A 16511-nucleotide genomic window follows, 5' to 3' on the forward strand; every position below is an offset into this window, starting at 1 on the left:
ATGTTCTCTATGATTCCTCAAACTCCTGTGCGTTATATGTGCATGTGGCCTTGTTTCGTTCCAGACAGCTGCTCCTTACCCAGAGGAGAGCTGACTCTATGATTCTTGGACCTGCTGCGCCATATATGGGCACGTGACCTTGGGCCCGCTCTCTCTGTTTCAGCTATGTTCTCTTCCTCCTGTTTTGTAGAGGACTTTGGCTCTCTTTGCTGGTTTTATAATGTACATTTTAAAGGTTTTTGATACACTTATCATGAGTATTGGTGGTTTAGTATGACATCTAATAGGTTATTTTCATGTGGGGTTACTAAATAACCACAACATTCCCCCCTTTGTAACTTTGTGAAGTCATATTCTAACAGAATAACGAGGACTTTTGGTGGCAATACTGGTTATGCTGGATAACATATGGCTTATAGATGGTAACAATGAGCATGCTGGATATATTGGAAGTAAAAAAGTGGCACATAAATGTACCTGTGAGCAAATGCATAATCAAACAAATGTAGTGAGTATAGGAAACAAATACATAACACAACAACTGTAGTGAGTATAAGAAACAAATGCATAACACAACATATGTGGTGAGTGCACAAATGCTACAACAGTATAGGTGGTGTAAGTTATGTGTGAGGATCAGTGAGTTATGTGAGAATTATGGGTGCAGGGTTTGCTATGGATAAACATTGGAGTGGTGATATTTGGTTATCAGAAGAAACTGTATGTACTCGATAATATTTGTGATGGATAAAATATGTAAAACCATTTTTTCTGTGGTATAAACAGAAAAAGATGACCAAATAACCATCACACAACAAGAATTTTAATATTACAGGTACGTAAGAAACCATTCATCTGTGAAAGCCTTTTGGCGGTGACATTCACAAAGTTCCCCTTCGCAGCCGCTGAATATGCCGCAGTCGTTGAATAGAGGGTGGTCACCTGCTGGTGCAGATTGTTATTGGCGATATTGAGTATGGCCACTTGATCTTTGTATAATGAGAAGAAGAATCTTTATTTGTCACATATACATATACACACATGCACATGCTTTTTGGGGTGGTGGCCAGTGAAATGTGGCCTCTGCATTTAACCCATCCTGGCTTGTCCTTCCTCCGGGGGGCAGCCATGAGCAGCATTTGTCGAAATTTGTCGGACCTCGTTCCAAGTGTCCATCGCTGGTCAGACGATGATGTGTGCATGTTTTTGGTGGGGGTCCTTACTGATGGTAGGTAGAGGAAACCCCATGTGAACAACATGCAAACTCCACACAGAATGGCTCCTTTTTGGAGATAAGGGCATTTGCCCAGGCGGGGATCGAACCCAGGACCTTCTTGCGGGGAGGCAGCAGTGTAATGCACTGCACCACCGTGCCACACAATGCCAGATGATCAAGGCAAGCCTAGGCTTTGATGCTGGCACTGAGCGCCTGGAATGTCGTTGATTCCTGACACATATTTCAGATAGACTGATGGCTGTAGCTTGTAGAACCCTGGCCAACAGGGAGCAGGAAACAAACAAAGACATAGCTGTCACTATGGCAGGTTGAGCAAAGAACAGGTTTACCTTGTTTTTTGTGTTCTAGTTGGGAATTGTTTGGAGTGGCTGTGTCCGACGAGGAGCCGGATGACGTGTTGCAGGAGTCTTGGGTAGTGGGGCTACCACTGAGTGGTCACATCCAGTCGTCCTGGTCTGTGGCGATGCGGAACAAGTCCACATGGACTGGAGTTGCAGTGCGGTGGTGTCCTCGGAGCGGTAGGTTGTCGTGGTGAGGGTTGAGTTGGTGGGGTGGTCTCAGTCTGGAGCTGGCGTAGTGGAGGTGGTTGGTGTTTGGGTCGGCCCTGCTGTTGGGATCCCACGCCAGTGGTAACCATCTGCTACAATTATCGGTCACTTCTCTGGTCGTGTAGCTGTCCTTCAAATGGGACCTTGCTTTGACCTGGGCACATAGACTTAAACACTTAGGTGAGGGAGATAGAGTATGACAACATTGTTTGGTCTAGGTCCAAAAGTGTGGAACGTGGAATAATTCTTGGAATTCCCAAACAGTTATGTTAGCCGATTACAATCTCAGTACCAAAATAAATGCATGCATCCTAGCGTAACAACAATTATCAATGTTTGTTTGTCAACAAACAATTATTATCACAATGTCTAATATGTAGGAGATTATGTTCATAGAATATCATTAGAATCATGCAGGGTTTTCAAATTTTCCTGGAATGCATTTCTCGAATGTTGCCTGAATATAATCCCATCTACGCAATCCATTAATGAAGTACATCTAAAAGTGATAAATACTAACTGGAAAATCTGATCACTACTGGTTTACGAAATGTAATTCGATTGTGGCTTTTGTTGACAGAAGACAGACCTAATCGCCTTGGTCTCCCTGTCAGCAATTTATGCAGGGACAGCCCAGTCACACCCTGTGATCGTCCTTGCATTCCCATCATTACGAGTCTAAATCATCGTAGTTAAACTTTTCAAGAGCGTCAGTAGACAGATCTGAGTGGGGCAAAGCCGCAACGGCTATCACTGCCCAGCAGTCATGTGACTCTCCATAAGCAGGAGGAAGAGTAGCTGCACTAGGAGCAGGTGCATCACCTCAAAGTGACATGAGTGACGTGAAAGTTGCACATGTTGATGATGGAGAGGTGTTGGAGAGAAATGAGCCGATTTGCTTTGTAGCAAGGTAAAGGCTAAAGCATGTAATCAATTCCAATAATCCTGGCACCAAATTTCTGAGCATAGCATGCAACAAGGCATAATTAATCTCCATATGATTGTAACAATACAGCTAACATAAACTCATCTGCCTTATTCACAGTTTTGCCATCCAGCAACCCAACAACATAGAGCATGTTCAGAAGCCTATTTTAAAGCAACAAAAACATTCTCTTGTCAATGGCTGGGCTAACTTTGCCTCATTCCACAATTCAAAAACAACAATAAACACAACAGCCCAGAAAGGCCATGCCAGGGTGCGACCCTGAGGAGAAAATAAATAAAAAATACATAAATGTCATGACTTAAATACGTTCTTTGTGTCGGCTAGTTATGAGGAAAAAATAAACTACGTGACCATCCTGTTCTAAGTATTTAAGGAAGTCTTGTGTATCCATGACACAAGCAGATCAATCAACTATCGTCATTCAAATTAATGTGCTGCCATAAATAAACTCAAAATCAGCCAAAATAAACTAACGTAACGTGGCAGAAAAAACATTACCGGAGGCTCCACATAACTCTATCAATAGCTTAAGCAACTAGAGAGGGTAAGGAAAAATAATATGATTCACACACTAAAACATTTAGCGTTCAATACTATACTCCTCATTAATTTATATTATTTTTACTTATACCCTTAAAGGTACAACTAACTGCAAACAATACAATAAGCCTGAGATCTCAGCAGTCATTAAGCTAATAGAAGCCTGACTGACGTTGATCAATAACATTTAATCAACTATCCATTATCTCTTAGTCAATTTGTATCACCTTAGCTTCTAAATATTCACATGAATTATGTCTTAAGCTTTGAACTGCTAGTCCTACCTCTTGGCCAGGGGGTATTTAACTATAAGTCACATCATCCTGCAGTCTGATTAGAGAAAAATGATAAAAAAAAAAATTAAAAATATTTGGCATTTCCAATCAAGTTAATCAAGTTAACGCCTTTACTTAAAAAAAAAAAATTATATATATATGACAATAACATAGCCAGCATTCAAATTGAAACAATCTCAAACCCTAGAAGGGCTATTATTAACATAGTAAACACAATCAATGAAGCAATCACTTTTGTCCATGATCTGTGCCTAATCCTGTTTCTACTTAACAATTTCATTTACTAACTATTCAAACCGTTTCCTAGAAATTAGAAAATTATTTAATTAAGATTCGCCAATACTCGAACTACAATGTAGTTTTTCTGAGAGAAGGAAAGAGAGATTAGAAGACAACGGATGCAAACATGCACAAAGGCAGCCTTCGAGGATCACAAAGATATAATTTCCAGCAGGACTTGAGGCAATCCCACAGCTCGCAATGGTTGCAGAAAAACATTCAGATTGGAGTTTGTTGTTTTGTCTGATGCAATGACATCACCAAACGTAGGTCCAGGGGAGCACAGTTGGTTCAGGTTGGTTGTGGCACTTGGAGGCCAAACACTTAATGTTCGTCGGTGGAGAGGAGGAGCAGCAAGGTCGATGGTTGTATTTAATTTCACACAACAGAACTTCTCGTGTCCAGAAAATGTCTCAAGTTATTCAACCTGATGTTGGCCAAGCTGGATCTCTGTACACAAGGTCTTCACAGACCTTCTCGGCAGTGCAGGAGTAGAGTGTCTCCCAGCAGAATATCAGACGAATAGGAATGTCCTTCGAGCCTCGGTGAAGCCCCGGGGCGCATAATGTGCTTGCTGCAGACATTTTTCAAACAGCAGTGTCATAAAGAAAACACTCCAGGGTTCTCTGATAGAAGTGTCTCTCGATGATATCACAGTAATCATTAACTCAACTTCTGAACATTGCTTCAACAACTAGGTCAATTTAGGAGAATGTCACATTAAAATAAGAGCTAATCAAAATGATTCTGGTTCTATAGGACACTATAATATCTGACAATAATTTAAACGATGGAGCTCAATAAGAGGTAAAGAGCTAAATTCAATCAAGGTCTTTTCATTTATATGCTTGCATGCATTTCATCTCACAATAATTCCATTTGAGCCTATTAAGCCGTATTTGCAAATCACCTACTGTAAATACAAATAGCAATAATATCAACAATAACAAGGAGTGCTGGACACATTATGGCCTCTCAAATCTGCAATTCCCTTTCACCAATCCTTCAGGTCTTCCCCATCAGACGCAATCACTTTTAAACTGGTCAAAGGTCAAGCTGTTTTAAACCGCAGAAATAAACACTGAATATACGGGTTAATTAATATTCATCAATACACAATTACAACAATAATTGTGTCCCACCACAGCAAAAGCTGCCATCTCACGCATTTCTAAAATCACCAGAGAAGCCAAAAAGTTGAAAAAACATTTCTTGAAGGAAAATTTGATTTATCCAGATTCGTGTTCCTTTGTAGTTTTTTTTTATCTTTCAACATATTTTCAAAATCAAGTTTTATTCATAAATGGTTAAAAAAAAATGTTAAACCATGGAGTTAAATATTCCCATTAGATTACATCGGAAACGCAGTTCACTTACCGAGACACAGAACAGCGCTGAACAACGCCGATCGATGGCTTCCTTTAAAGCGACATTCCAGGTGAAGATAATTCATCCATATTCCATGTGATATGAAGTCCCAATGTGAAACCGTTTTGATAGAATTCAACCTTTAAATCGTACTACTTTTACACACACGGAGCCATTGTTGTGAAACGGCGAAGAAGAAGAACCTTTTGCGTCACGCACCTACGTTACTTCCGTATACAGACAGTTAAAGCGCAGCACGAGGGTGTTTCGGTCTCACTTGTCTGTGAAAATGTTCTTCTCCGTATCGTTATGGATTACGCAAACCAGGGGGAAGCTCTGAATCATATTCCTGATCTTAATCTGATCAGTGCGATAGATCCAAGTCAGTGTTAGCAACGCGTACTGGACTTCATTTTCCGCGATGATAGTCAGTTCTCTGACAGCGACGCGGAGAATGACAGCGCTGCTGACTCTGATATTACTCAAGACTTGGGGAACATTTCAAACAGCGGATTTCAAAATGAATGTGACGATGACAGAATATTTTCAAGAACCACCGGGGGAGACCAACGATTCCGTTTGTTAGGCCCACGGCCTCCCAGCGCCACTAGAGGCCACTCTTGCCCCATCTGCAGCTCCCTACTCGAGCCCAATTGCACACACACACACAATTGCACACATCAATTACCTGCATCACTCTCACAGTATTTAGTCTCAGCTTCCCAGTCATTCCTTGCGAGACCGTCATCTGCTTACCCGAGTTGTACAGCTACTGGCTCCCTTCCAAGTTCCAAGTGCTTGTTTCTAGTTCCTAGTTTATTTCTCATTGTCTCGTCTTCCCCTTACTTGCTTGTCTCCTCAACGACCCAGTCTGTCTGTCCAAATCCAGCCAGCCCGGTTTACCTGCTTGTCTCCGCTCATAGACCAAGGCTGCCCGTCCTTCTCCATCCAGCCTGGTTCCCCGTCTCCCCACCCGGATCCTGGACCCCTCCTCCTTGTCATCATCATCCCTGCCCAGTCCGGCTCCAACCCTACCTCACCGGGTCCCCCCGGCCAGCTCCACCGTCCAGACTAATAAACATCCTTTGCCTGCCTCCCATCTTCCCGTGTCTCTCCTAGCTCTGGTCGTGACACCGTTGTTGTTACAACGGAAGAAGTTGATAACGTGATGAAGTCCATTGAGGTTGGTGACAGATTTTCAGATTTCAGACTTTCTGAGACTCATAATATTGATAGACTACATTTTGTTGTGTTGTCCGCACTTTTAAACTCAAAAATAATTCCACTTTTATAAAACGTATATTCTTACTGTTAAAAGGTTTTTTGAAAACAAAATTAGTTGTGTGTTGTTGACGCTGTTCGTGGTTGGCCCATTCAGCAGTATGTTAAGTAGCCAGGAGGCTTTGTTTGTCTGTCAACCCCATTTGCATTCTGGGAGCTGGCTGAATGAAAGTCTGGGCAAAACTTTGGAGGTGATTATCTCAGAAACATGGTTTGCCACACCCCTGTTGTTAACAAGTCATAGCTTTAAAAATATTTCACATTACTTTCAGTTTTTCAATTTTTGGTAAGCGAACTTACACATTCCATTACCACTGCAGTGTACAAAACAAATCCCTCTTTGTTAACCTGCATGATAAGTTTTATACTGTATATCAACAGCTACCTTATTCAATGTCAGGTCAAGATTACTTCTTGGTAAAATAAAATAATGCTGTTTGATCATATTTGAACAATTACCAGCCTTACCGGGAAAAAGTAGCCGGTAAGGATTTGAAAACACAACACGACTGTATATCGTACCAAAACTGACAATTTACTTATGCAGTATTTGTATTTAATGTATGGTGTTTAATCAATACTGTTTACTTATTTATCATATCCTTACCAATTGACCAATCTATTATGCCAATCCATTACTGATGTAACACTACAGACTACCCCTCGAGGCCAGCAGATCGCTTTGACACAAGAACACAAAACAAAAAAGAGAAAATAAATAACTCAAACTTTATAAACCAGTGGTGTGGCCTCACAATTCAATTTGATTATGATTCACCTGTTAATGATTCTCAATGTATCCCGCCAGGGAGAGGCTGAACACCGGGAAAGCAGGTCGGCGCAGGTCCTCGGAGCATGTCTGGGGATGTTGTCTGGACCGGCTGCCCCCTCGGTGATCACCCATCCCAGAGCCCTCCCCACATCGTGTGCCGACTGTGCGCTCACCTCCGGCGGCGGAAGTTGGTTCTGTTGTGCTAACCAAGTTCAAGATTATTTGTCACATACATACATATATGCAGTGAAATGTCATGACACCCGGTGATTACGCACAAGCTCTATAAGCTCGAAAAATACACAACCAGAGGGCTAATGCAAAAGCATCAGCACTCACCGTGGTGGTAGCTCTGCCTCTGTAGTCCATAATATTCCGCAACCCCTGCCACAAGTGTCCGGTGTCAGACAGCTGGAACTGTGACTCCACTCTTTCCCTGTACAACATCGTTCATTTTCCCGGACATGAGCCACGACTCGGCACAAGCAGCGGTGTGCGCACGAGCAATGAAGCTCGTCACCACTTCCGTAAACTCACTGACATCATCAGGGGTGGCGTGAACCACGACCCAGTCGACATCACTCAGCACTTCCTGCAGCGTGGCTTCTGATTGGCCCGTCCAAAACCAGATCTCCCTTGTCACCAGAACTTCAGTAACAGGTGCAGTGCTACCGGTCCACAGTGTGAATGAACAATGTTAATCCAAATAGCACCAGGAATCCCTTCACTCCTGCGTTGGTTGTTCTAATTATCTCTGGGTGTTTTATTCTGACCCTCTACCCACTCAAGGTGGTTCATGTATGTATTGTTCATAATATTCTAGCTAAATTACAGACACACACCTTATTTTACAGTTATAATAGCAATATTTACAAGCTCTTATATACACTTCCTTGGCCAAGTGTCCCCACCTTAAAGGCTCTCTAGTGACACATGCAAATGCCTATCTCTAAGGCAATTTTTAAACTCCCTGTCAGTACATTCCTGAGACCTGTTGGGTGAAAATGATCAACCATTGCAAACAAAGAGATGGCCCAAGGCTTTACCTGCGGTCTGCTTCGGTAAGTTTATGATAATGTCACTAAAAGATACAGATCACTATTTAATGTTTTCTTTCTCCCAAAACATGTGGAGGCTGACATAAACGACAAATATATATGTTTTGTTTTTTTAGGCTGCCACCATCGTTGCTTCGCAGAGGTCTGCGTGGCTGCCGTACAACAAGCACACAGCGGTATTATACTCAACAGAATTATGTGGAGTTCATGAGAAAATGCGTATCATGGAAGCCCAACTCCAGGTGCTACAGCAGCAGCAGCAATGCAGGGGATGTGCTGCCCTGATGGCTGAGCTGGAGGTAATGAAGGACAGAATGAATGACCTGAGGGCATGTGACCACGAACCCTGTACATCACCAGCAACGCCAGACAGGCCAAGTTCTATTATATTTATTGGGATTTTTCACCATTATTTTATGTAAAATGAAACACATATTACACACGGTTACGCACAGTGTTTTCATTAGTTTCATTCAATTAAATACATCTACAATAAAAACAGATACACTGATTCAAACAATTCATTCTTTAAACAGGTGTATATCGGTGGACAGATAAAGCATTGAAACTGCTTTTCCACAAATGCAGCCTGGGGGCGTTCCCAGGTGCCAGTGCAAAATTATGTCATCGAGGGGGATATCATGACAGGCAAGATCCGAGGACGGACCCGACAGGGACCCTGCATGGGTCAACCACGCCCCAATCACGGATCTGCCTGGGCTCTGTCATGTTCAATCTGCCCTCTCCAAGTGGCTCCTATTGTATATGGGCGTGTGGTCTTGTTTGGTTCCAGACAGCTGCTCCTATCCCAGAAAAGAGCTGACTCTATGATTCTTGGACCGTCTGCGCCGTATATGGACATGTGACTCAGGCCTGCTTTCTCTGTTTTAGCTGTGTTCTCTTCCTCCTGTTTTCTAGAGGACTTTAGTTCCCTCTGCTGGTTTTATAAAGTACATTTTTAATAGGTTTTTTTGATACATTTATCTTGAGTATTGGTGATTTATTATAGCATATAATAGGTTATTTTCATGTGGGGTTACCAATTAACCACAGCAGTTCTTCAGTCAACCTGAGCTTTATTTTATTGTCACTACGTAAAAAAACAAATCAATACATATCCACTACCTCCATCTACCCAACTGTAACAACTCCTGTAGTGATGCGAAGACTTGCGAAAGATTTGTTTGTAGTAATGTGGAGAAAAATGCTCTTTGGTTCTTTATCAAAAAGGCAGCACTTCAGGCAAAGTTGAGTTCACAGATAAGACTTTATTAAAAAATAACAAGGTCGGAGTGAGAGTCTGCAGAGTACACTAAACAAAATTTTGGCTTGCAAAGTTTTATATTATATTATTTTTCAAAGCATTCGACTCATCCTCATTTTCATAATGACTTTGACATCTGGGCCTCTCATTATGTGTTTTTCACTTCTATTTTTCTGACCTTACAACCCACTAGATGGACACAATTACTTCTGGTTTCAGAATATTTTGGTAGAAGCCTGGTACATTTCTGAGAAAGGTTTTAGGTCACTTAAAGTGACCTACACCCATTCAACATTCGGGAGGGCCCACATGCTTTCACTCTTATTCATATTGTCTGAATACGTTGATCATATTATGTCTAAATATGTTATATCTTGTTTTTGTGCAATTATATACTTAATGATGTTGATTTGATACCACAACTCCTCCTGCATTCCTTTCTATAGGTGATTGATGGGGGGGGGGGCTCCTGACTGCCTTCCACATCTGCTTCGAAATGTGGCATACCCAATGCAAAAACATGTTTACTTATTCATTGATTCCCTTAAAAATAAGCTTAAAATTATACTACACTATCTGCAAGGCTGGATTAGTACCCCCAGGGGGCCCTGGGGTACTAATCCAGCCTTGCACCTTTCACCCACAAATCACAAGACAAGGAAACAATGGATAAAATTATCCCAAGGCAGCTTATGTCTCTAGACTATGGCAATATTCGTGTTCACTGAAAACCACCCAAGCAAAGACAGCAAGGCAGTTATTACTGACATAGGCCTTACGTGCCAACCAGCACTGGGTCAGCTTGGAAGGGCTCGGGCGAATGTGGTTTAGCAAAGGCTTTACAGCGCCCCTCCCCTCCGACGTCGCCGTTTCCCAGGGCCCCCCTCCGCCCGGTCCATCGAGGTGGTGAACTATGCCTGGGCAGGGCAAAGGCAGACAAACTCTGGTGGACGCCCATAGTGGTTCTGACTTGCAAATCAGTCATCCTACCTGGGCATAGGGGCGAAAGACTAATTGAACCATTGAGTAGTTGGTTCCCTCCAAAGTTTCCCTCGGGATAGCTGGTGCTCGACACTTCACTTATCTGGTAAAGCAAATGACTAGAGGCCTTGGGGATTGTGATAACCACAATATTACAATTTTCATTGGATACAGGAAATTAAGCTTTATTATGTCTCAGCTATGGCCACGATTGTTTTTTTTTCAACTGCTGCTCTGTGAGAGCTTGCCACGTGTGACATGAACATTTGTGAAATTAGCTCTTGTGTTGCAAGATCAAAATTGCAAGGTTGCACTTATTCATCCAATTCATCAGTTCCAAACAGAATGGCAGCTCCAGCATAACAAGTTTCACTACTCTTACCGATACTGCTTATCGATCCGGTACTTTAATGGTGGTCTTATCGGTTATTTTTTCTATTTTTTAAGTGAAAGGCTAAGACAAATTAAGAGCATTGGTTTATTTTCTGCACATTTCTGGGCACTTGCTGTTCCTCCGTAAATTGTGAGAAACAATTTAACGGTCAAACTCTATAATTGAGTACTACATTGTTCACAGTCTTTTCATATGTTTTCACCAAATCTTTATAAAGTGCTGTATTTCTGTGTTTGGGAGCGCAGGAAAAGCCACTTGGGTGTCGTGTGGAAACACAGTTTGTTCTGCAACAATGGCGCCTGAACAGGGACCCGACACAAGGAAGAGACATAGAAGGGCCGGCCAAAGACGCACTGCATCCACCAGTAGGTCGACGGACAGCCACAGCATCAGCCCTATCCCAACTGGCAGCAGAAGCACCCAGTGGCTGGCCAGCGGAGGAAAGGGGGAGAAGCAGCTGCAGCAGCCAGCAAGTGTAATCACATGTAGCTAGCTACTCCTCAAAGCATCCACCGCTGGGACCAACAGCAGCGCAGCAGCCAGGTCACCCCTTCAAGCAGCTCCCGCAAACAGCCAAGCCCAGCCACACCTCCAGCAGCCGGCACACTGAGGCCCCACACTCCAGAAGCAAGGAGGGGGTGTCTGTTTGGTCGCCATTGGGGAGGGTTGCCCATGGACTGTGCTGTTATGTGTTTTGTTGGGCTCTTTTGTTTATTTAATTTACTTTGCTAGGGATCCCCCATGGCCTAAGTTTTGTGTTGGAGGTACGTGGTGTGAAGGTGGTCTGATTTTAGCAGCCACACCTGTCTTGGGTCTAGTTAATTGGGCTAGGATCAGGGCTGGGTGTCCACCTGTTGCTCATCGAGAACGGGTTAAATCACCCAACCCCTACACACAGAAGTGAGCCTTTGTAATGACATGTTTCCATCTGCTCAGGGCTTGTTACAGCTTGCAATATTCTCCAATAAACTTGTGTGTTTTCATTGCATTCATCACTGCCTGTGTCTCTGTGTAGTGGAGCCGGGGAAAAGCCACTTGAGTGGCATGTGTCAGAGGAACTGCCACACTCAGTAATACATTTTTCTGACATTTTTAGTAGTGTGCCGTGGAAGGAAAAATCGTTGGGAAACACTGTCTTAGGGAAACAGCTGTTCCTTCCCCATCTTTCAAAGTGATTCAGGTGCTCCTAATGACAAATGCACTTATCATAGGGTGCCTTTGAACATGAGCATCCACTAAAGAATGCAATGCATCATAAAATAACACAAAGCGTTGGAACACACGAAAAAATATCTCCCTATCTAGAACACAAGCCTGTATTTGGGTGTTAAGCTCCATGTAGAGTAGAGAGTGGGTGGATACCTCCACGCTCCTCATCGTAGTAATGGCTGTAAGATCAGTGAACCCCTCCCACCCTGTTCCTTTCCTTTACACTCTATCTCACTCTCTCTGTCTCCCACGGTCAATAAGGAAAGGCATCATTGCAGTGATTATTTTCCGCATTAGCTATTGTAGCTCTGCTCTGTATGCTACACCGCTGTCTTTCAGTGTGAGAAAACAACAACAACAACAACAAAAAACACACTGCTGCTTTCTATTTTCAGCTCTCGTTTCATAAATAATTCACGGGGGGGGGACTTTGATCTGGGCTAATGTTCCTGAGTGACACTGCTCTGGCATGACACACCAAAGTGAAACTTCTCCCCTTTTGAGCTGGCAACGGCAAGAAGAGCGTGAGGAAAATGAGAGAGAGATGGCATGATCCTAAGGATAGGGAAGGAGTGGGGGTGGAGATTTAACAACAAACGTAATTGTAATGTACTATAACATGGATTTGTGATGCCTACATATGGGAACAGATTTGCATGATGTACAGTTTTGTTCAATTTATTGGCAATGCATATATGGAATTTATATTACAAGGGGGTTACTATCGCAGGAGGTGCATTGTTGGTGCACACTGTTGACGGTGAGCAAACTTCTAAAGTTAACGATTTTTGTAATACAGGTACTCCTCACTTAACAACCTACCTGTTTAACAACCGTTCTGAATTAGGACCAGCTCTCCTAACAGTTGGTATTGTATAATAGGTCTCAGCATAAACCATCTCTGTCTCAGTCTCGGTCCCGTCTGTCAGTATTCACTACACTAACGTTTGCAATTGCAACGCCCCCTTACCGTGAAATAATGCGGTTCCTCGCTTATTGACCAATTCGCTTATTGACCTGGTAGGAACAGAACTCGGTTATGAAGTGAGGAGTATCTGTAACGTAATTTTTTTTGTGAGACCAAATAATGTTTCTAACCAAGAATTTGCAGAGCTGTATCTCATTTGATATCAAATTATGAAAAATAATCAGATTTTAACATACATCTCTGCTGCCCCAGTCACACTTTTATTAATGATTTTTTTGGATGTTGGACTCTTTTAACCTCACTCAAGCGGTATGAGAACCTACACATTCTAAGGGCCACACCCTTGACTTAGTACTGTACAGTGGTCTCAGCTCTGAGAACATGTAGACAACTGATATCTGTGTCCAATCACAAAGTGGATTTATTCAGTGTGGTCTTATTCCAATTTTTTATCACTCATAACAATCCTGTTTACTGCCGTGTTTTTATCTCTATGTCAGCAAGTTTTCTGAGCTTTTCAATGCTGCTGCTTCGCATTTAACTTCCTTTTATCCAAATCTTGTCTCCCATTTTAATGGCATGTGTCTCACTGTCCTGGATTCTGTCGCCCCATACAAAGACAAAAAGTCAAATTAATATTGCAGCCCTGTTTAAATGAATCCACCCAGGACCTTAAGAGAGACTGTAGGAGAAAGGAACAGAAATGGAAGAAGAGTGGTTTACACATATTTCATGAGATCTGGAAAGATGCTATGCACAATTACCATAGGGCAGTTAAAGGAGCAAGAGCAGCTTCCTTCTCTAACCTGATCGTTGCAAACCATTCCAATCCAGAATTATATTAAAGGGAATAGACTCCGTCACCAACCCCCCCCCCCCCCCCCCCCCCCCCCCCCCATCATACTCATGCCTCACCACAGATGTGTGAGGAGGTTTTAAACTTTATTGCAAAAAAAGCTAAGAATATAAGACAGGAAATTACACTGCCTGACCAAGCTATACTGTACATGCTAGTAGGGTCATTGACAGTTATTTTAGCAATTTTGAAACTTTGTCATAATAATTTTTACTTGAAACTCTATCCCACATGAAATCAACCATGTGCAGCCTTGATATTATATCCATCACCTTTCTTAAAGAGGTGATTGACACAATTGGACCCAGTTATTATTTATTATCAATAGCTTGCTGGAAAAATACATTTTTCCTTCTGCTTTTAAACATGCCGTGATCCATCCTCTTTTAAAGAAACCAAACCTTGATCAGTTTGTTCTTAACAATTTTAGGTCCCTTTCTAAGCATCCATTTCCTTCAAAGATTTTAGAGAAGGTGGTATCAACCCAGCTTTTGGCTTTTATGTGTCATAATAACAAATTTGAGAATTTCCGGTCTGGTTTTAGAGCTTTACATAGCACAGAAACAGCCCTCCTCAAAGTAACCCATGATATCCTTTTAGCAGCAGATAGGGGGAATTGTGCAATTTCAATTCTTTTAGATTTTTTAAGTGCAGCCTTTTACCCTGTAGATCACGCAGTTTTAATTGACCATCTTAACACCTGGGGTGGCATCAAGGACACTGTACTTGCCTGGTTTTATTCCTACCTTTTAGAAAGATCCTTCGCAGTTTCCATAGATAACGACTCATCCTCTACAGCTCAAATTACCTGTGGTGTACTGCAAGGTTCCATTTTAGGTCCGATTTTATTTTCAATCTATGTGCTGGCCAAATTATCCAAAGACACATTGTCTCTTTTCATTGCTATGCAGATGACACACAGATATATCTTCCTCTGAGACCTGGTGACCCAAACAGCCAGGCTGCTGTTGTAGATTGTCTCAATAATTTCAACTGTTGGATGGCACAGAATTTTCTTCAACTCAATAATTCCAAATCAGAAATCATACTGTTCACTACCCAAAATTCCCCCAAAGTCACATTGGGAGTGGCCTTGGCACTCTGTCCACAAATATTAAGTATGTTGCCATAAACTTGGGAGTACTGTTTGACTCTGACCTAAACTTTTAACAACTAAGTAAATAAAATGTCCAGTCCTGCTACCTTCAACTGAGAACCATTTCAAGTATCAAACCAATACTATCACACAGCGACCTGAAGAAAGTAATCCATGCCCTAAGTTTCTCACGACTAGAATACTGTGACTACCTCCTTTCTGGCATCAACCAAAAGTAACTCTCTCACATCCAAGTAGTTCAGAACGCAGCAGCTAGGCTTCTTACCGGTTCCAAAAGATGACATCACATCGCCCCAATCCTGGCTTCTCTTCTGGCTGCTCCCTGTTCGGTTCAGAATCGATTTTAAGATTTTACTGATCACTTTTAAAGCACGTCAGGGTCTGACTTCAAGCTACATAATAGATATGCTGACCCCATATGAGCCAGTACGCTGGCTGTTCCGAAGTCTAGACTTAAAACTAAAGGTGACCGTGCCTTTTCTGTCAGGAGTCAGTGACTTCTTTTTAGTCACTTGTCAAAACCCATTTTTATAGATCTGCTTTCATGAGGTGTCGCCCCATTTCTTCATCTATTTAATTTTTTACTTCTTCATTTATTTATATTATTTCCTGTTATTTCTATTTCTTATTATCATATTGTATCTACTTTTTGGGTTTTTTGTCTCATTATCGCTATTACAATATAATGAATGAATTTAATCACTCTTTATTAATGTTCCTTTGCCTTTTAATTTCATCATCTAAATGCTCTGCTTTTATTTCTCTGTCAAAGCACTTTTGTAAACTCTGTTTTTAAATGTGCTTTGTAAATAAAGCTATTATCATAATAATAGTAATAATAATAATAATAATTATTATTATTATTATTATTATTATTGTTATTATTATTATTATATTTCTCACTGGCAGATCATTTTACTTGATCCAAGTATTTCTTGTTATAAATTTAGTCTTTCTTTGAGATAGATTTTTTTTTTTTGTGCTACACACTTCACTGAACCCATTAGTCGATCCTGGGCTGCATTGACTTGGTTGGATAGAATGGGAGCAAGCTTACATGAAGCAAAGCACCATGGGAACACGATCAAAGTGATGTACTACGCGGTGACCGTGGTCACACTATTGTGGAAGCAGGCAAGTATGGAAAAATCTGTGAAGATCGAAGCAGGTAGCGAGGATTTTTTTTTTAACTAAGCTTGTTTTAATAGACAGATAATTCCTTATTTCCCATGAGTGGGATGGAATTTCAACCAAACAAACAATGGTCTCAATAGCATATTATTAAATGTAAGTACAAATGCTTGAGTCAATAGTTATTTAATGTTCTCAATTTTGACTCTCACTTTTATTTTTTGTTATATTTTCCGTAAAAATCTCCCCCCATAGGAATTAGCAAGCCACGTTTTTCAAGTATAGCAGACAGATTCAGAGTAT

General features: G+C 41.6%; 1 protein-coding gene across 1 annotated transcript in view; it reads right to left on the minus strand.

Annotated features, from left to right (window-relative positions):
- Window positions 1-1672: 1672 nt before the first annotated feature.
- The window catches only part of gal3st2 (galactose-3-O-sulfotransferase 2), a gene marked incomplete at both ends in the record, with an annotated part of 88106 nt that continues 73267 nt past the window's right edge, over window positions 1673-16511 (minus strand). Inside the window, one exon of the mRNA XM_080006769.1 lies at window positions 1673-1939. Within this exon, the coding sequence (XP_079862895.1) occupies window positions 1673-1939 (267 nt within the window). The remainder of the gene's footprint in view (window positions 1940-16511) is intronic.

Source organism: Zeus faber (assembly GCF_960531495.2).
Source record: "Zeus faber genome assembly, chromosome: 9".
Taxonomy (NCBI): Eukaryota; Metazoa; Chordata; class Actinopteri; order Zeiformes; family Zeidae; genus Zeus; species Zeus faber.